Source organism: Hordeum vulgare, chromosome 7H (genome assembly GCF_904849725.1).
Source record: "Hordeum vulgare subsp. vulgare chromosome 7H, MorexV3_pseudomolecules_assembly, whole genome shotgun sequence".
Lineage (NCBI taxonomy): Eukaryota > Viridiplantae > Streptophyta > Magnoliopsida > Poales > Poaceae > Hordeum > Hordeum vulgare.
Genome location: NC_058524.1, coordinates 497,338,315 through 497,359,173, shown reverse-complemented (window position 1 = coordinate 497,359,173; position 20,859 = coordinate 497,338,315). Strand labels below are relative to the sequence as shown.

At 47.4% G+C, this 20,859-nt stretch overlaps 1 protein-coding gene and 1 long non-coding RNA gene across 3 annotated transcripts; one reads left to right on the top strand and one right to left on the bottom strand.

Moving 5' to 3' along the window:
* Positions 1-2,509: 2,509 nt before the first annotated feature.
* LOC123408786 lies at positions 2,510-7,198 on the bottom strand. The gene is made up of 2 exons (XR_006612788.1): positions 6,859-7,198; positions 2,510-6,131 (listed from the first exon to the last, which is right to left on the bottom strand). It is a non-coding gene; the product is annotated as an uncharacterized LOC123408786 (long non-coding RNA).
* Positions 7,199-8,057: 859 nt separating this feature from the next.
* Positions 8,058-20,553, top strand: LOC123412455 (aldehyde dehydrogenase family 2 member C4-like). Of its 2 annotated transcripts, none has more exons than XM_045105403.1 (8): positions 8,058-8,281; positions 18,399-18,541; positions 18,633-19,016; positions 19,104-19,367; positions 19,453-19,590; positions 19,703-19,840; positions 19,937-19,998; positions 20,093-20,553. In XM_045105403.1, the coding sequence occupies exons 1-8, from the start codon at positions 8,143-8,145 to the stop codon at positions 20,364-20,366; spliced, it is 1,542 nt and encodes a 513-aa protein (XP_044961338.1). In that variant the 5' UTR covers positions 8,058-8,142; the 3' UTR covers positions 20,367-20,553. The 2 variants fall into 2 exon arrangements, with proteins under 2 accessions (XP_044961338.1, XP_044961339.1); XM_045105404.1 differs by lacking the exon at positions 8,058-8,281 and adding an exon at positions 10,699-10,964.
* Positions 20,554-20,859: the final 306 nt, after the last annotated feature.

Here is a 20,859-nt window from a genome sequence, read left to right as displayed (position 1 = left end):
GGACGTTGCAAAGCCAATGGGTCATAAATTTTTCAATCAACGGTATGGTATTGACTATGAGGACACGTTCCATCCAGTTGTTAAAGCTGTTACTATTAGACTTGTATTGTTGTGTCCGGGGGATGGAATCTTCGGCAGTTGGATATTTAGAATGCATTCTTTACATGGCATTCTCCAGGAAGAAGTCTATATGAGACAACCACCTGGGTTTGAGGCTAGGTCAAAACCACATCATGTGTGTAAGTTGTATATGGCTTTGTATGGCCTGAAACAGGCCTAGAGCGTGGTACTCAAGATTGAGTGCAAAGCTACAACAACTTGAGTTTTGAGCTTCAAATGGAGATACCTCATTGTTCTTCTTCAAAAAAGGGAAGGTGATGATTTTTAAGTTAATATATGTTGATGACATAATTGTATCTAGTTCATCTCACGAGGCTACCTCACCATTACTAAGAAATCTGAAAAATGAGTTTGCACTTAAGGATCTTGGAGAATTAAAGTACTTTCTAGGCATTGAGGTAAAGCACATGCATTATGATATAGTGTTAACTCAGGAAAAGTATGCCAGAGATGTGGTCAAACCTGTAGGAATGAAAGATTGCAAATCTTTGAATACACCCATGTCCACTACTGAAAAATTATCATTACATGAAGGAAAATTACTTAGCCCAGAATAAAGGACCAAGTATAGAAGTGTTGTGGGTGCACTTCGGTATTTAACTTTGACTAAACCATATATATACTTTGATGTTAACAAGGTCTATCAATTTTTACATGCTCCTACTTCTGTGCATTGGACAGCTGTAAAAAGAATATTGAGGTATATTAAAGGAAGTTCTGAAACAGGGCTGAGAATCCGCAAGTCTTCCTCCATGGTTGTTAGTGCATTTTCTGATACTGATTGGGCTGGGTGTCCTGATGATAGGAGGTCTACTTGGGGCTTTGCTATATTTATTGGTTCTAATCTCATATCATGGAATGCCAAGAAGCAATCAACTCTCTCTAGGTCCAGCACCCAAGCAGAATACAAGTCCCTCGTGAATGCAACAGCTGAGGTAATGTGGATATAAACTTTACTTGATGAACTGGGCGTTGGAAGATCAAATGTTTCACAGTTATGGTGTGACAATCTTGGGGCAACATATGTGTTTGCAAACCCTGTGTTTCATGCTAGAATGAAGCATATAGAAATTGACTATCACTTCGTTCGAGAAAGAGTTGCACAATTTTTTTGGGAGATACGATTTATTCCAATAGGAGATCAAGTTGCTAATGGTTTCACCCAACCCTTGCAAGTTAGACAACTTCAAGCCTTCAAGAATAATTTGAACCTTGACTTTTTAAGATCGAGGGAGGATGTTAAACGATAGGCTTGTACAGGTGATATATCACGTTTCGTTTTTTTATACCATGTTGTATCTTGACAGGTTGTTACAAATGATAGATTTGTTAGGAAGTAGATAGTATCTAATGTAAACTTAGAGTAGAAGAAAAGCTAGTCATAACCTGCACTACCATGTAATCTTTCTGGCTATATAACACGAACGCATCCCTGTCGAGAAGGAAATACGCTTACCGCAACAATTCCTCTTATACGCGCTCGTGTCGGCTGCACCTCGCCCGCGTACGCCCGCGCTGGCTGCGCTCTGGCGACACTCGCCCAACTCGTGACCGCGCCGGCCGCGCTTGCCCAGCCCGCCCTGGCCGTGCGCCGGCCACGCTCACCCAACCCGTCGCGCCCGCGCCCACCACGCCCACGCCCATGCTGCCCGCGCTCGCCCCGCCTGCACTCGACCAACCCGCCCCGCCCACGCTCGTGCCCTGTCATTCTTGTCCTGCAACTCACTGTGCGCCACCTCGCCCTGCCGCTGCCCACCCCGCAGCTCGCCGTTCGCCACCTCGCATGTGCCCGTGCCGCCCTGCTGCCCGTCATTGCTCGTCTATGCCCTGGAGCTCGCCGCACTCTATCACCGCAACTCGCCACCGCCTCGAGCTCGCGCCACCCCGCCACGCCTCGCCCCGGAGCTGGTCGTCGTAGGCCGTCTTCATGTACTCCCCGCAGATCGCCACTGCTCGTCTATGCACCGAGCGATGCACCGTCGGCCTACCGTGGTGGGTGAAAAAAGAGGAGAGAGAGCAATGTGGGTGTGGTGGGTCTCTTCGTTTGGATGACAGATGGGCCATCCTCTGCATGCAACGGACATCGACAGACACGGGACGGAGAAAAGCGTTCGGTTTGCATTCGCTTTAAACGCAATTCTAGCGCAAGTTTGAATTGGAAACTAGTAACAGTTCACGTGCAATGCACGTGTCCACAAACATGAAGTTCAAGTGAGTATAAAAAATTGAAATCATATTATTCGATGACCGCCTTATTATCTCTAAAGAAAAGAGGGAAGAGGGAATACAAACCTATCAATTATCTTTTGTGGATGTCATGTGAAGTTGGAGCACACCAAGTAGAAATCACAATTGTATAGGTACATGTTAGAGATGAAGGACAATCGACTGGATGAACAACTTCTTCATAGAGAAGATAATGTCATAGCCTATTTAGTCTATTTTATAGCAAAAATGGAATCAAACATCCGATGAAGATTTCAGAATGTCTAATTTTCTTGGGTGATCTTGGAAGGTACATATAAACATTGTCCAAGTGAACATGGTGGAGATACAAACTTGGAGCGAAGATACAAAAAACAAATCAGTCTTGGAAAAAATTAATTAGTTCCTTCTTGGATTCATGCTGCTTTTCATCTTCGCAAGTTGAAGGACTGATGATGGCGGTAAGGCCACACATGGGAGTTACAGCGGGCACCGCCTACGAGCTGGAAGAGTATATCGATAATGGCAACAGTTTTATCCCACTCACTTTCTTGCGGCTTATTCTAAAGTAGAACTACGATTCAGAGAGATTCCTATTATGTATATTGTTGTAGGACATCTCGAAGCCAAAAACAAATCAATAAAGCATTAGATTCATAATAATAAAATACAGAGGGAATTTAATACTTTATAAACCAGCTTAGTTCTGGCAAGATTAAACATGAGCTAAAGATGTCACCATGATATCAACATATTAGCACCGGAGAAAGTGTACTACTATTGTAGGATGGAAAATTGTATAATAAGGAATGACGTGAGCAGATTACTGGCTATCAGAATTATTGGTTCGTGAAGCTAACCAACAAAGAGAAAAAGTATCCATTTAGAACAGCATGCATCTCCTTTATGTGCTACTCCATCCGTTCCAAAATAAGTGAGTCGGCTTTGTGCTAAAGTTAGTACAAAGTCGAGTAACTTATTTTGGGACGGAGAGAGTACATATTTGTGCCTTATTAAAATAAACACTTTCACGCTATGCAAACAATTTAAAAACTATAGGATGATATTCTAGATTACAAAAACGTAACTCCTGGATGACAACCAAGTTAATAGTTAAAATAAAGATCATCCATTCAGAAAAAGTTAATAGAAATTGTATAAGAAATGATGCACTGATATCTCTCAAAGGTTTCCTGCTTATTCACACTTCAAAATTCAAACAAAAGACTATCAAAAACAATTCTAACAGTCTAGTCGGTTTTAGAGGATTTTCCGTATGTGATACATTCCTGAATGTTGAATCTCAGCGATGTTGGTTCCTCATTTAGTAGGCCAGTCTTGATCTTAGATACTTGCAAATCAATGGTTCAACAAAGGCTGTAATTTACCTTTTACTGAAATATATGCTATCAATTGATCTCTTTCTATCTTACGGATGAGATGTACATAATTGTGGAAAGTATAGCCAGATCAAATCTTAGTCTACACTTGACACCACCAACTAATTTCCGGAAAGGATAGTCAGAATTATTTTTAATCTCCACTAATATAGAACAATGACTCTGAACTAAGGAGGTGGATGGGGATTAGCATGTCCAGAATTTGCCAAGGAAACTGAGATCTCCCTTTGCATTTACAGTCATTGCAAAGAATATCATGTATGAATAATGCAACAGAATATAAATACTACATCGTATGAAAATAATGAAACAAAGAACAGACCATGAATACCTGACACCTATCGCGCTATTCGTCTGGAAGCACATGTACATAATGAAAAATGAAAAGGTGGAATAAATGTTGGTACTATCCACTATCTTTACCTTTGCAAATACTTGTGAAAAAAGATACAACAAATTAGCAAAATCACATTTGATTCAGAAAAATTGTCACATGTGTCACCTTATCATCTTCGGGTGCTCGCTTGCCTCCCGCTGTACAGGTTAGACAAGTGCTACACAGTGTGATAGGGGCGCCGGATCGTTGAAGACGACAGGATTTATGACACATAGTAGACCATGATGGCGCGCATTGCCGCGCCCGTCCATTTGGTAAATGGTAGGAATTTAAAGAAATAAATTATGACATGAAGCATGGAAATGAAACTTTCATCAAGAACAATGATGCACTAAAGGCCATGCCAAGATGAAAAATATGAAAAAAAATATTGGTGCAGTGGCCTTACAATATGTGTTCGTGGCCATGCAAATGTATGGAATAAAGAGTACATGTCCAGGGCTACACTTGACATCACAGATTCAAATACAAGGAATGACATCCAGAAGGTACCTTTTTAACATCTCAATAGCACACCATCCTCTTGTACATTCCTGTGTGTTCCTTCCATCAAGCAGTTGAAGAAAATTATGTGCGGAAATTATGCTACCGCTAGAAAAATAATTGTAATGCTTGGTGCACATATCCCGCAAAAACTTGGCTTGTGCTAAGCAATTAGTTAACTATTCATGTCCCTTTCATTACCGAACCACTGTCTATCTATCATGCCATCATTTTTGTTGGTCGTCATAAACAATATGGATTCGTATGAAACAATAGATACAGTCTGATTAATGGCACTTGAAACCAATTACCTCTTGCCTGATGTCCTCGTGACTACCATAATAATTTCTTATATCACCCTTCAGCCTTCCATTCATTTGAAGCTACAAAAAGAACATACTGGAAGAAAAAAAACAATAAGAGATGATCAAGGTAAACACGCCCATAATGGGATCCAACCATGGAAAAAAATGGTGCGGGATTCAATCAAGAAGAAAAAAGAGGAGGATCCATTGCTCCAGCCCGGTCTCATGAATGAGAAGATCGTGAAGACATGAAGCCTCAAAGAAATAGGAGGTGCAAGAATCATGCTCGTCATTAATTTGCCCATAATCCCAGTGTTTGTTCTGTCATCAATCAACATAAACAATGAAATAATTTTGAAAAAAAAAATCACCTTTTTATGTAGAAGCAGCAATCAGATTATTAACAATTGATAAATATGGTATTGCATTTAACTGAATGTAAAATGGAGTATCGGGCTAACCTTGCAAAGACACACACCTGCAATAGTAAAGTTTCATCTGTTGCGCCTGCAGTGAGAGATTCTAGTGTCTGTATTAAGGGTTCAAAGAAAGGTAGTCGGTCATGAGGAAATCCAACACAAACTAATCAATCTTACAACTTGTCATGACGTCCATGTAGTTCTCAGTAGGAAGAAACAACAAACCGTGTTTAGATCACACAACGAGGATCAGGTGTGCTTGTTACTCGGCCCCATCATGCTTTTCTCCATCATCTGTTTGCTTTCTATCTCTCTAACCAGTCGATCAAGAACCATCGTGATAGATTGGACATCGGAGTGAAAATATTATACTTGTTCTTGATTCAGTCACAACATACTTTTTCGAGTACGTGAGGTCCATCCACAAAATCATTTAGGAGAGTACAAACACAACACCTAGAATTCAAAACCGAGAAAGACCAGGTGAGGAGTAGAGCAGGAAATCCGCGAACTTACAAAGTGGCCCAGGAACGGTGGCGGCAGCTCCATCCCAATCGTCCATGCTGCTGCATGAGGAGGCTGGGGCGAAGGGGGTCGCCGCGGGGTTCCGATTGTTGGTGCTGCCGTCGCCGTAGATGGGGGAGAACAGGGGAGTCGCTCTCGAACCGTCGCCTTCGCACCTGCACCGGTGTCGCACAAACGCTCGTCATCCCTCGGTGCTTAATGGGCCGGTCGCTTGGGCCTAATCAACCAGCATACTGCGTTTCGGCCACGGGAGTAGCCTCCCATTAGGACAGCCAGCCTAGGAAAGCACACATATCAGATCGAACGGCCAGAAACGGTTTGATCAAAAAAATTAACAGTCCAAACGTCTCATGGCGTGAGAGGACAGGGATTAGGCTCAGTTTTACTGTCCTAAATTTGAATATATCTTTTGGCAGATCACATTATATAAAAAATATACAAATAAGATCAACCTATGGGCAGTTTATTTACATACTGGTTGATCAGTCCCTTTCTAGAATCAATCTTCTCAAGCTCTTTAAGTTGAAAGTGACAAGACAAAGATTTATGCCACATCAAACATATTTTTACGATCCATGTGAAGAATCAATAGATATGCATATTATTATCATTTTCAGGCCATGAAAATTGGTACAGCGGCATGAGCATCAAAACCAAAATTTTATTTATACTAAAATCTTATGAGATAGAAGTGTTGACTCTCGTAAAAGTGAATAGTTTTGCCACACAAATTAAATTGAAGTTGGGTTCAGGCTTTGTTTACGACCACGTAGAAGCTTCTAATACGATCCCTTGCACGTGCTACATAATACAGATTTGTTCTACTGAGGTTTTTTTTGTTTCTGATCCCGAATATTGGTCAAGTGCATAGATCATCTGGCTATCAAGAGCAGACCCTAGCTACATATTAATTAATATGCACATGGCATAAGCAGTTCATGCAAATTAAGTGATCCTAAACACGGATCATCATGCATCACAGCCTCCGGCATGGACGAACGTACCTCGCAACAGAGCAACTCCCTAGCAGGATGCAGTCGGCGACAGTCCACGAACGAATAGATGAACTGGTGATCCAACTATTGCGGCGAAGAAGAGGAAGTGTAGGCAGCATGCTAAGGGAGCTGGGACGGTGGATCGTCCGATGACCCACGAACATGATTGGGATCCCTTCTGCATTCCACAGATTCAGAGGAGGATTGGGCAGTGGCGCATGAAGGGGGTGGGGGCGCCCATTGTTGTGGCCACCCTGGATCTGCGCCACCTCCGTCCGCACGCCCTCGACGCCCGTTGGGTCCACCGCACTGACAAGTGGAATTGAGGAGGAGTAGGAGGACGACGTGGTGGCCGAGGCAAGCTCCCGTCGGAGAAATCCATCGCCCGGTCGAGCCCGCTCCATCGCGCAGTGGGGTACGGCGGAGGGCGGGGCGAGTAGGCGGGGCTGAGCGGGGTAGAGGCGGCGGGCGGGGCGAGCAAGCGACGGGCGGAGCCAGCTGGGGGGAGGCGGCGGGCCGGGAGGAGAGGGGAGAGGAGTCGGGGCGGGGCGAGCAGGCGTCGGGCGGAGCGAGCTGGGGGGAGGCGGCGGGCCGGGAAGGGAGGGGAGAGGAGTCGGGGCGGGGCGAGCAGGCGACGGGCGAAGCGAGCTGGGGGGAGGCGACGGGCCGGGAGGAGAGGGGAGAGGAGTCGGGGCGGGGCGAGCAGGCGTCGGGCTGAGCGAGCTGGGGGGAGGCGGCAGGCCGGGAAGGCAGGGGAGAGGAGTCGGGGCGGGGCGAGCAGGCGACGGGCGAAGCGAGCTGGGGGGGAGGCGGCGGGCCGGGAGGGGAGGGGAGGGGAGACTGGAGAGGAGTCGGGGCTTGTGCGGTTTCAGGGCGCTTCGCGAAGAGAACGTGGGGCTTCACGGTGTTAACGAAAGATTTCGTTAACGACAATTTAAGACCCTTAATTATGTAATTAAACGGCTGAGATGATGAGTTGGATGTGCCTTTTCGTGTTTTTTTTATAGTACAGATGAGGCTGAACGAGCACGAAACAGACAATGAATCGCAGTTGTGTTATCTCATCGGTATGTTTTGAACCAAACGGTGCGTTTGGAGCTGCCTTTACGCGCGTTAGCAGCCGAGAGGTGTGTGTTGCCTCGCGCGCGGATGGCTACGGACAGGTCGCGGTTTACGTTTCTTTATAAAACGAAGAGCAGCCCCCGTCCCCGTTGTCTTCACTCCACGGTCCACTCTCCACACACATCACGCTGCGCGAGCGCCGACAACGGTCTCGGTCTAGGAGAAGAGGCCATGGCGAGCGAGCGCAATGGCGACGGGGGCAAGGGGCGCGCCGCGGAGAACGGCAGCGGCGGCGGCGTGTGCATGGAGATGCCGGAGATCAGGTACACCAAGCTCTTCATCAACGGGGCCTTCGTCGACGCCGTCTCCGGTACGTCTCTTTTCTCCTGCGCACACATCTATTATAGCCGTCTCGCCTTGGTAATATAGGCCGGATTAGTTGTTTACTTTGGTGGTTAAGTAAGGCCCGATTTGCAGATTTGGGGGTAAACTGTTAGTGCTTGGTCTAGTGTGTTGTAGCCTTGTAGGCTTATTTGCTCGTGGTTGGTTGAACCTGTAATCCTGAATACTGATTAGTGAGTACTCAAGTGCCAAAGGGAGCAGTATTTGAGGTCAGTTGTGGCGCCCAGCCGCATGTTCACGACGCATGGCGAACATAGCATGTCCGCGACCTCGCGTCGCGCTCATTTTTCACGGGCCAGCAGAGCGATAAGATTCATCGTCTAAGCGGAATCCACGGAAGTAACATGGTTAGCTTGTGTAAATTAAGAGAGAAGACGCCACAAGCTAGCTTGGGTGACGGGGTGCTTATAGCTTGGCTAAAATAGTGTCCCCTAGTTCTATAGGGCGTATCTAAGATGGTAGAAGGGCAAACACTGGCTAACCAAAACTCGGCGGTCAAGCTGCAGGGATCTGATCTCTACCCAGATGGGACTGATGAGCTTTGTAGCCTTGTAGGACCCCATTGTCTCGTGTTCTTTTAGAAGCTCGCGTGCAGTACTTGTACGGCTGCACCATTGGCCGTGCAGTACGTGACGGAGATGGCCTGGCAGAATCTGCTTGGTACTGCTGTGCTACACGTCTGTAAGGTCAGGTCCTTTCATTCTCGTTATCATCTGGTCCCGGTTTCCGTCTCGTTTGTACGAGCCTGCGCCCGTGAGATGCCAATCGATGATGCTTCTTGAAACCCGATTCGAATGACCGTAGAGCTTGTCGTCGTCGAGGCCGAATGCCTACGTGCACGTCAATGGCTCCCTTGCTTGCCTACATGTTCCAGGAAAAAGACTTTCATCTCGTTCTATATATAAAGCAACGATCGATCACAGCTCAAATACAAACACACGTCACGACAATACATTCACACACCCAAAGCTAGAACCTAGACGTTAAACGCAGCAACACTATCCTTAGTACTATAAAAACAACCGGAGTTCTCAACCGTGAACATGGCACCGCGAAGAAATGAAGTCATATATGACGAATCGTGTGCTTCAAGACGGCGCCTTCAGAAAGGTTATGACATCAGAATGCCGCCATCGCCCGAACCGATGATCAATGTTTCCCCTGTAGCAACACAATGGGCAATGAAAGCCGCGACGACGTCTTCAAGAAGGGAACAAGCTACGCCGCTGCCGGTCCATCCGAAGATGGACCAGGGTTTCACCCTGACCAAGACTCACCACCATCGGACGCAACACCCCGGCGACCACGCCGCCCACGCGGCCATGGCCACCGAGCACCACCAAGCCACAGCTCCGCCCAAGAGCACCGCGCTACCATCACCAAAGCCACCGCCCCGGCATCTAAGACCTTGCCACCACCTCACGCGAGACCTGACACATCCCAACCAAAGAGATGGGCGAAAAGGTTCCACCTTTCGCACCCCCTGGGAGACCCCCAGCGTTGAGACCCGATAGGCCGGTCAGCGCTGGCCTCCATCAACCCATCCTGCAGCCCCGAGCGCGAGACGAGCTCGGTCCTGCTGCACCTTGCGCGAGACGAGGTCAGTCCTACTGCACCATGCGCGAGACGAGCTCGGTCCTGTTGCACATACGCGAGACGAGCTCGGTCCTGCTGCACGGGGCGCGAGATGAGCGATGAACCGTAGCTAGGAGAGGTCCAGCCCTTTCATGGAAGTAGCGCCCGATGATGCGGAAATGGGACGAAGATCAAAACGGTTTGCATGTAGACGAACCAACGTCGAAGAAGTCGGCCGCCACCGCAGGCAGACCGTCAAACCATCGTGAAGACCCCACGACACCGGGAGGCACCATGTTGGACCTCCCTGCGCCGCCTCCCACGACCGGAGCAACGACCACGCCCGCCCGCTGCCCTTCCCACGCCGGCCGACGAGCTCCAACCACCGGAGCCGCCAAGCACGCACCACCTTTGTCAGGCGCTGCCGACCGACAGGGAATAAGGGTTCCCGGGCAGACCGTACAGTCACCGATGCTACAAGGGGTCCGGTTGGGGATTTTTTTTTTCGAATGCGTCTGTGAATGTGAATGTACGAGAGGTTATTTAAGGCGTTGGGGCGTAATGCTCTTGCTATCTTGCATCTGCATTCGTTAATATGGATTTCAGTATTGGATTTAAATGCATGCGGTTGTGGGAAGGAATTTGGTGTGATGTCTGCATGCGGTCGCGCCCGGCGCGGACTGATACAGACGTTAACAGTTGAGAAGTCAGACCTGTCGGCGGGGCATGGTTAGTTTTTGACACGGGCGCGCCGTGTGTGAGACCCCTCCACCGCTCCACAAGCTAACAAAACGGGCAGAGGTCACAGCCAAGCCGCATAATTAAAACGGGAAGGGATCACTTCTTGTTGTCTTGACGCCACGGTCCACTCTCCCCACACACACACACTGCGCGAGAACGGAGAACCGACACCGGTCTCAGTCTGGGAGAGGAGGCCATGGCGAGCGAGGGCAATGGCGATGGGAGCAAGGAGCGCGCCGCGGAGAACGGCAACGGCGGCGGCGTGTGCATGGAGATGCCGGAGATCAGGTACACCAAGCTCTTCATCAACGGGGCCTTCGTCGACGCCGTCTCCGGTGCGTGCCTACGCTTCTCTTTTCTCCTGCGCACACATCTACTTGCCTGCACTATCATGGTCGCCTTGGTAAGATAGGCCGGATCGATGCTAGTCATCTCACGAAAGTGCTTGGGAACGATTATTGCAGTCAACGCAAATATTTTTAACACCACTTTTGTGGTGAACTAAGGCGCAATTTGCAAACTAAATAGCTGCTGTTTGGCTAGTTTGCTGTAAGCTTCGGTCGCGGTTAGCTGAACCTTGAATCCTGAATAGTGAATGCTCGATCATCGAGCTAGAAAGGGGCGTGATATGAGGTCAGTTTTCGGTTCCGTGCCGCAGGTCCATGACGACGCACAGTTCTTGGGGACACATGGCATGTCCGCTCTCCGCAGCCAAATAAGCCAGCGGTACCCAGAATTTTCCCCTTTGCTTTTCTCAAAAAATAAAGCCAGTCATCAAAGTAGAACACTGACAAACAGATTAAAAAGAACAAGCCACAAGATGGCTAGCTGGCGTGACGAGGTGCTTAGCTAGAAAAATGTCCTGTGAATTAACAGGAAGCAGCAGTTTCAGAGTTGTGATCTCGTCCACGAACAAATCGCAAGTGATGGTGAGGCACATAATTAGCTAGAATGGCGACTACCTTAGACTATGGCCGTTCTTATCGATCCACCGGATCATCTTCGTTTTCCTATAAACTTTTGAGACATTAAATAAAGCGCGTTCTAGTTCTATAGAAAAAGGTACGGAAATTGTCTATTCTATCCGATGCAGCCTGAATTTTAGTACTCTAGGTGCATCGTAACCTAGACTTAAAAAGAGATTGGGCAAGGAACAAAATTGAATCGCGAAGGAAGCCAATCACATCATTTCTTTTCCTACTAAAAACATGCTATTAATTAGAAGATGTCTTCAAATCTCAATAGTGTGTCACAGAAATTGTATGCATTTGTCCTTCAATTAATAGATATGGTCTACTTCCTCTGTTCGTAAGGTCTTGTTTGGAACCACCCAAATTATATAATTCAGTTTTTATAATCTATTATGTCTTCAAACATAACAGATTATATTGCAGTTTATAAAAACTAGATGGCCAGATTATTAAAAACTCATAATCTACTCTACCCCAGCTAAAATCAGATTATGGATTACTAATGACCCATTACCCTTTGAAACTTGAAGATAATTACCTACTGCCACCCCCACCGTCCTCCAAACATGTCCACCTAGATTATTACCTTTGCAACTAAAAAACAAAGGGCAAACATGCCATTGTACGATATAAAAGCTGGATTACAGTTTATATAATCTGGCCTCCAAACATGCCTACCTATATTATTTTTATAAACCAGATTATATAATCTATCTTCATAATCTAGATTATTATAATCTATTATGGTTCCAAACAGGGCCTAAGACTGGTTGTAATGGGTGGTATCATAAGCTAGTATCATGTATATGATAATAGTGTATTATAAGTTAACATCCTATATTATTATCATAGATCACTTTATTTATTGACATGCATAACACAGAGTAGTATAATATTTATTGTGATACAGTATCATACTGATATGATACTCAACGATCTCTTTCTTCATTTAATTCTATGATACTTCATCACAACTTTTTAGTTGACATGCATGATACTAGCCATAATACTTTCATTACGATGAGCCTAAATATAAGTTTTTTTTAGAGATTTCATTAGAGGACTATGTACGAGGTAAAATGAGTGAATCTAAATTTTAAAATGTGTTTATATACATTGGTATGTAGTCCTCTAGCAAAATCTTTAAAAATGATTTATATTTAGGAACGGGGAGAGTAAAAGATATGAATGTAACTAGTAGTACTGTTTGGCGTCCTAGCATTTTAAGATCATTTGATTTTTATTAGATGTCCTATGCATCGAGACGGAGAAGAGTGGCAAAACACAGGACAGTGGGGGCTAACCTAAATTTGGTAATCAAGCTGTAGCCCGTCTGACCTGCTTATTTTACCCAAATGGGACTGATGAACTCGTAGGAGCCACTGGGCATGTTAAAATGGCCAAAACAATACATGTGTTCTTCTAGAAGCTCATGTGCAGTGCAGTGCAGTGCAGTCCTGGTACCATTTCACGTGCGGCAGGGGACGGGGAGGGCATGGCGGAATCCGCAGCGCGGTGCAGCGATGCAGTACCCGTACTCCCGCGTGTGCTTGCTTCCGTTCTGGTCCCGATTGTTCCTTGTGAGTTGTGACGCGGGGGGGCGTTACTCGTTTGTACTGAGCGTGCGCCCGTGAAAATTCGATCGTCAGATGCGCCTCCGGGTCGATCCTGTAAATCCAATTCCAACGGCACACGACACGGGACGGGCAACGAATAGGGTCCGTCGTTGTCGAGCCCCGTCGCCTTCTAGAAGCGGACGCTCAGGCAAACTCCACCGTACGACTTTAAACGGAGGTTCGGTTTGGTCGAATTTTGTCCGTTTGAAACGGTAATAGATTCGTCTATGTCCGCTTCCGCGCAACCGCACCCCAAATCATGTTCGTGTTGGACGTGATTAAAAAAAATTAACTTAAAAGTGAATAAACGCAGTTAAAAAACTTAAAACATAATAACATTAACATAAAAATGGTCCAATTTTCATGACCGCCCGTCAAGGTTGTGGCCATCGCCGTCTTCACTGGCCGTCGTTGTCGTCGTTGTCGCCGTCGCTGATGAGGTCGACGTAGGCCGACGGCGTCCAGAGGTGGGCCGGCGGTCCCTGGTGCGCGGGGACGGGCTGGAAGCTGGCAGGTGCATGCAGCACCTCCTTCCCTGGCGAGGCGACCCGCTCCGGTGACCGCGACGGCGTGGGGCGCCAGTTCACGACCCCCCACTACCTGCTCCATGACACGCCCACCAGATCCGGAGGAAATGCGGCCACCTCCTCCTCCTCCATCTGCTCGGGGATGACGACTTCGTCGGCCGCACAGAGGGCCATCGCGCGGTCTAGGCCGGCCATTGGCGCTCATCATGCGTCATCATGGGGTCCTCCATGACGCGCTGCATGAGCCGGCCTCCTCCTCCTCCGTCGTGCGAGGAGGTGGAGGTGGTGACGGAGACGGGGAAGGCGACGGCGTGGGCGTGAGGCCATGCACCCGTGTACGCCCGCGTACCTCCCATGCTCGCCGCGGCCCCAAGACCGTGCCGGCGAATTAAGAGGCGCGCCACACGTCGTGCTCGTCCCTAAGCCACGTGTCCCAGAGGGTGGAGTCGGCGGCGTACCTGTCGTCGTAGTACAGGTCGTCGGGGAGGAGGCGGTGGCGGCGCTCAATCTCGTCGCGACGCGCACGGCCGCTCGTCGGCACCGACGGGATAGGGACCCGGTCGGCGGAGAGGTGCCACGTGTGGGGAGGTGGACGTCGCTCCACGGGGCCGACGTCATCGTCTCCAAGTAGCGCCGGCATACCTCAGCGCTGTCCGACGGGCCTAGGGCCGATGGTGAAGGGAGTCGCGGCGGAGGCACGACGCAGTGGCGATGCGGCCTCCTCCTTCACGGAGCCGCGACGGCGTCCCGACGAGGAGTCAGCCTCGCGGTCGTGCTTCTTCTTGTGGCCGTAGTTCCACAACCCCATGGCTGCGAGGTGGACGGCCGACGAGTTCGAGGAGGCTAGGGTTTGGCTGTCGGGTTTCGAGAAGGCCGCGGGGGTGGCGATGGGAACTGTGGACGACGACAGGTCCACGGCTTCCCCATTTAAGAAGGACCGCGACCGTTTCCTGAACGGATGACAGACGGGCCCAGCCGCTCGTGCACATTGATGTGGACGGGTGGAAGGTAGGTGGCCGCCTGCCACGCGTCCCCAACGCGGACGAGCGTGCGTTCGTTTGATGTCCGTCGCAACCCAAACCCCGCGCAAGTTTACGCTTGAAATTGGTCGTCCTAGACATAAAACAGACAAGATGGGTCCGGCCGTCTCGTGCTAGGCCGACCCGTTTTTTTTCTTTTACCGAAACAAACGGGATCGGACGAGTAGCGCGGTGGAGTTAGCCTCACGTTCGGATGGCGCTTGGCCCCTTTGCTCGTCTGCATGCTCCAGCCTTCCAGGCTGCTCGGCTAGGATGCCGGTACCGGCGTACGTACGTTCCCAAACGCAATATGACAAATCTGTTTGGAGTAAGGAGTGAGTCAGAGCGCGGTCCCTCCACGGGTTGTAATCCTATGCACGATTTCTAAACAAATGTCTGTTTTATTTGGATTTTATTCATTTGAAACGAATAAATGGACGGCGTACGGTCGTTTTGTTCTTTGCGTTGGCTGTGCGTCTAACGGGACGGACGCATTCCATCCATCAATTCATATTTGGTTTTTTCTTCATTTTCATTTCATTTTTGTCACCGAAACATAATTTTTTATTACTGTATTTCAATCATCAATATTTTGATACATTAGAGTACATAATTAATTAATTATTTGCTATGAGAACAAAATCAAAGAAAACAATAATCATAATTTCATATTTTAATAGATATCTAATTTTCATAACTGCTCTCATTAGTTGGTTTAATATCTTTTCTATGTATTCATTGTTAATTCAGGGATTTTGAGCTTGCACACTTCTTTCTTTTTTGATTTCGAATCTAGTCTTATCTCTAGCCTCTATTCTAGCAAAGAATGCACAAGCTCTATCGATTTTCATGTTATCAATAGATTGATGTATTATTCTTTCTAAAATCAAAACTTCCATCCGTCCTACACATCAATTTAAGAAAGCAATTAGCCAACGAAATTACGCTGAATACGTTGAGCACAACCGATTCAGAAGAAGCACATACCCCATTTTTTTGCACTTTGAAGAACACCCATCCGGAATGTTCTGACGTGGTAGAAACGCGGTGCAAGATTTGCCACAGGCAGTCGTCACACTTAATGACCGGTAAAGAAGAGCCGATGAGCCGCTAGTCCAATACCGAGCCCGGGGGACGGACGGGCGATTCTTTGCCGGTGAACCGTCGACGGGAGAGATCCGAGTGGCTAGAAGCGGGGTCAATACCTGAATGCGACACAGAGGAGTAGTCGGGGCTGTGCGGTCCGCTACCCGACCAATCCATGGCAAGGCGTCGTCGTCGGGGGCCGAATGTGTTAACTCCGACAGCGTCTGCAGCAGCCATAGATTTACACGTAGTGTGCCGGCGACGGGGCAAGAGGCACAAATCCGATGGTCGTGGCAGCGACAGCAGCGTCTATGGCGAGGTGGTGTAGGAGGGAGAGGCAGTGTCCGGCCGTGTGTGAAGATAAGAACGAATGGTGTGTCCTCGACGGGCGGGCTAGGGGAGGACAAGGGCATGCGTCCCGTCCTTCCGCGCGTGTCCGTTTCAACGCAAACCTGGTCAAAATTTATGTCAAAAAAGGGTTGTTGGCGGACAAAAAACAGATGTTTTGTCCGTTTGCTCCTACGTGTTGTGTCATGTTTGTGCCAGTTTAGCCACACACGGACCATTTGGAATTATGCGTGCGTAGGAGTTGGCCTAAAAAGGAAAAAAGGACGCTATTTCCATCGAAGAGGATTTGACATGCAAGTCCCACGGCAGGAGTCCCTCGCATGGGCTTCTTATTTTGGCATTCCATTTTCAAACTGTTATATCTTTTGAATCAAAATTTTAAATTAAATTTTATTTTCATATTCTTGTTTTTTGTGACCATGCTTTCAAATAAGATTCATTTTAAATATGTAATAATGACTTCTAAAAACATGTTAAGTTTTAACTGTTGAAACCTAGTACGAGCGGACTGATAAAATCACGTAGTTTGTGCTATGACCGACAAAACATCCTTTGAAGTCTTATCTCTGGAACTTGTACAAGCAAGCAAGAGAACTGGAATTTTCAGATGCAAAATCATAAGTTTCGATAACTGAAACTTAATTTATTGTGCCCTCATGCGGGATTTAACTACATCACGACTCGCGAGACAATCAAATGGCCGGGCAGGTGTGTGCCCTTGCGAATTTCCGCCTTTCCCCGTTAAAAAGGACTGCCCTTTTGTCAGATGTTTTCTTGAAAACAATTCTCTGCATTTGTATTAAAGGCTTTCAATAGTACACACAAGATATACTTCCCATTCCTAAGATATTTAGTACGAGACTACATATGAAACAAAATGTGTGGATCTATACTTTAAAGTATGTCTATATACATCCATATGTTGTCTTTTAGTAAACCTCGAGAAAGATTTATATTTTGAAACGAAAGAAGTAGAAAACAAAGAGATCACAACTCGGTTTTCAGAGAGCCAAGCAAACTCAATCTCTGACATCAGATGACGTCGCGTCGCCCATTGCTACAATCTTCAAGAGACGTGTTATTGTAATGTTCCAATCCTTGAGAGCTATCCTAGATGATTTGATTGTTTGGTCTCATGGACTTAAAACTTGAAACTCTTCCCTCAAAAAAAAAAAAAACTTGAAACTCTAAAGGGCCATGCCGGCCTGTGGCGTGACTACCTATTCACACAACTGTCTTAACTCTGTAACACCCGGCAGTTTTTGAAATGAGCATATATTCAGGTCGGGAGCCTTCCCCCGGTGAACATTTCAAAAAAAAAAAAAGTTTCCTAACTCAATTAATAGCTGAGAGATGTATTCGTATTCCTATAAGAACATCGAAATCTTGTGATCGCTCTTATAAGAATCTATAGCTTGATCAACTAAGATTTTGTCAGTTTAGTAAGAAATATGAAGCCGTTAGATCCTGATCCAACAACAACCAAGTATTTTTGGAAAACCGAAGAGAAAGAAATCCGTACGCCATTTGAAATTGCAAAGACTAATCAGTTCGTGTCAAGTACGGCCCCACGGGTAACAACAGGAGTAAGATTTAAGTAGCTGATCGCAGTGGCGGAGCTATAGGGGACTGCCCTGCTCCTTAAAATTCAGCTCTGCTCCAGAAAAGACAAGCCAAACGGGGTAGCTTCACGATATGCCGCTCCGTAAAAAAAAAAGAATCTGGGATATAACTTCAAAGTTTTTATGAAGCTCCTGAGAGGGTGCTCTAAAATACTCTAGAAGCTAGAGTTGGAGGAAAATTACCCAGCACTGTCACCAGTAAGTGGATACCCATTCGTTTATTTTCCCTCAACCAATCAAATAGATTGTTTCCATCAGATTTTCTATTTTTAAAGCTGGAGCTAGATGGAAGCCAAACATTCTCTAAAACTGCTTCAAAGTGAATTTGATGAAGTGAAGCTGATTTTGATGAATTGAATCGATCCCAAACAGGCCCTTAATATTCAGACTTTATACTATAGCAAAACAAATCGAATAAATAAATAAATAATATTTTTTATGAGTGTATCGACTGTTGGCGCACCCTGGTTTAGTAGGCTGGATCCGCCACTGGCTGATCGTGCCATCGTGGTATTGTATTCCGTAGTTTTCGTCCCGTTCTGAACTTCATGGCTGCCATGTCGGGCTTCTTATTGATCAGGTAAGACATTCGAGACCAGGGATCCCCGCACCGGGGATGTGATCGCCAGCATCGCCGAAGGTGACAAGGAGGATGTGGGCTTGGCGGTCAAAGCGGCAAGGGAAGCCTTCGATCATGGCAAATGGCCTCGCATGCCCGGATCCGTAGGATTCTTTCTTCATCAATCAACTCATCACGAATGTCCCGAAGAATGTTTACGTTACCAATCTGAAAACAACGATCAATGGCGCGCAGGAAAGAGGACGGATCATGATGAAGTACGCGGACTTAGTGGAGCAGCACGCGGAGGAGCTGACCCTGCTGGAGAGCCTGGACGCCGGCAAGCCGTGCATGGCGACTAGGGCGGTCGACATTGGTACCTCCGTCAGGTCCCTTCGCTACTTCGCCGGCGCGGCCGACAAGATCCACGGCGAGACGCTCAAGATGTCGAGGCAGTTCCAGGGGCACACCCTGCGCGAGCCCATGGGCGTCGCCGGGCTCATCATCCCCTGGAACTTCCCTGCCATCATGTTCTTCGCCAAGGTCGCCCCTGCGCTGGCCGCCGGCTGCACCATGGTCGTCAAGCCGGCCGAGCAGACCCCGCTCAGCGCGCTCTACTTCGCTCACCTAGCCGAGCAGGTCAGATCGGTCACTTGACACGACACGCACAATGTATTGATGTATGACTCCTCTGTTCTGAACATTTGGGGTTCTGTTCTTGTGCAGGCGGGAGTCCCAGATGGGGTGATCAATGTGGTCACCGGCTTTGGCCCAACAGCGGGAGCAGCGATCGCGTCTCACATGGACGTCGACATGGTCAGTTTCACGGGATCAACAGCAGTTGGGCGGCTCATAATGGAGGCGTCGGCGAGGAGCAACCTGAAGCCGGTGTCCCTGGAGCTGGGCGGCAAATCTCCGCTCATCATCTTCGACGACGCGGACGTAGACATAGCCGTGGAACTCGCCATCAGCGCCAACTTCTTCAACAAGGTGAACAAAATCTAAATGATGCCATCGTGGTCGTACTGGACCACGGATCATTCATGGGTCTGAATACTGAACCGGGAATTCTCAGGGAGAAGCTTGCATTGCAGCGAGCCGTGTCTACCTGCAAGAAGGCATCTACGATCGATTCGTGAAGAAGCTGGCGCAGCGCATGGAGAGTTGGGTAGTCGGGGACCCTTTCGATCCCCGTGTCAATCAAGGGCCTCAGGTTTAGAATTCAGATATCCATCCCCTGTTGTTTGTGCGACACAAGTCACAAGTTGATTTTTTGGTTGTATCAGAAACTTAGTAGGTGCCGCTCATGTCCTGTGTGTGTGTAGGTGGACAAGGCTCAATATGAGAGGGTGCTCAACTACATCGACCATGGCAAGAGAGAAGGGGCCACCGTTCTGACAGGAGGGAAGCCCTGTGGCCAGAGAGGTTACTACATCGAGCCCACAGTTTTCACCGATGTCAAGGTCAAATTTCACCGCGAAATCTCAAACTGTAGTCCGCAAAACTCTTCATTTTCTATCTAGCTTCTGACATGGTAGGAAGCCTCTCATGGCGAACAGGATGACATGATCATAGCAAAGGAGGAGATCTTCGGGCCCGTCATGTGCCTGATGAAGTTCACGTAAGTCCATCCCGGTTCATCGTCAAAGAATGGTTATCGCACTCTGAATCTATGATGACAGGGAAAGAGTTACATCCATCTATGTTTATACTAGGACGGTGGAGGAGGCGATCGCGAGGGCCAACAACACGAGGTACGGGCTGGCGGCGGGGGTGGTGACCAAGAACATCGACGTGGCCAACAGGATGACGCGGTCGATCCGTGCCGGGGTGGTGTGGGTGAACTGCTACTTCGCCATGGACAGCGACTGCCCGTTCGGGGGGCGCAAGATGAGTGGGTTCGGCAAGGACGACGGCATGCACGCGCTCGACAAGTTCCTCGCCGTCAAGGCCGTCGTCACGCCCGTCTACGACTCGCCCTGGCTCTAGGCTACCTCTCTCTAGCTTGTTTGCTTCTCTTGTCTGGCAAATTTAGTTTACCAGGAGAATCCGCAATGACGAGAAATCGAGGAACATTGTTCATTTTAGAGGTGTTATTTGTTGATGCCATGGCAATAATGCGTGCAAGTAATTTGCATTGGTGCTTCATATATACTAGAAGGTTTGTGCGTGTTTTGCTGGCGTTGTTGATGTTTTTTAGATTTTTCGTAATTTTATACTCCATCTATCTTAAGATATAAGGTGTATTAGTTTTTTCAAAAGTCAAACCTCTTTAAATTTAATCAAATTTTTATAAATGTATATTAGTATTCGTAATATAAAATCGGATTCTTAGATTGATCATGAAATGAATTTTCATATTTTATTAATTGTAATGTGGATGTTGCAATTTTTGCCTCCCAACTTGATCAAAGTTCAAAGAAATGGCATTACAATAAACTAATACACCTTGGATTTTAGAACGGATTGAGTATTAGGTTTG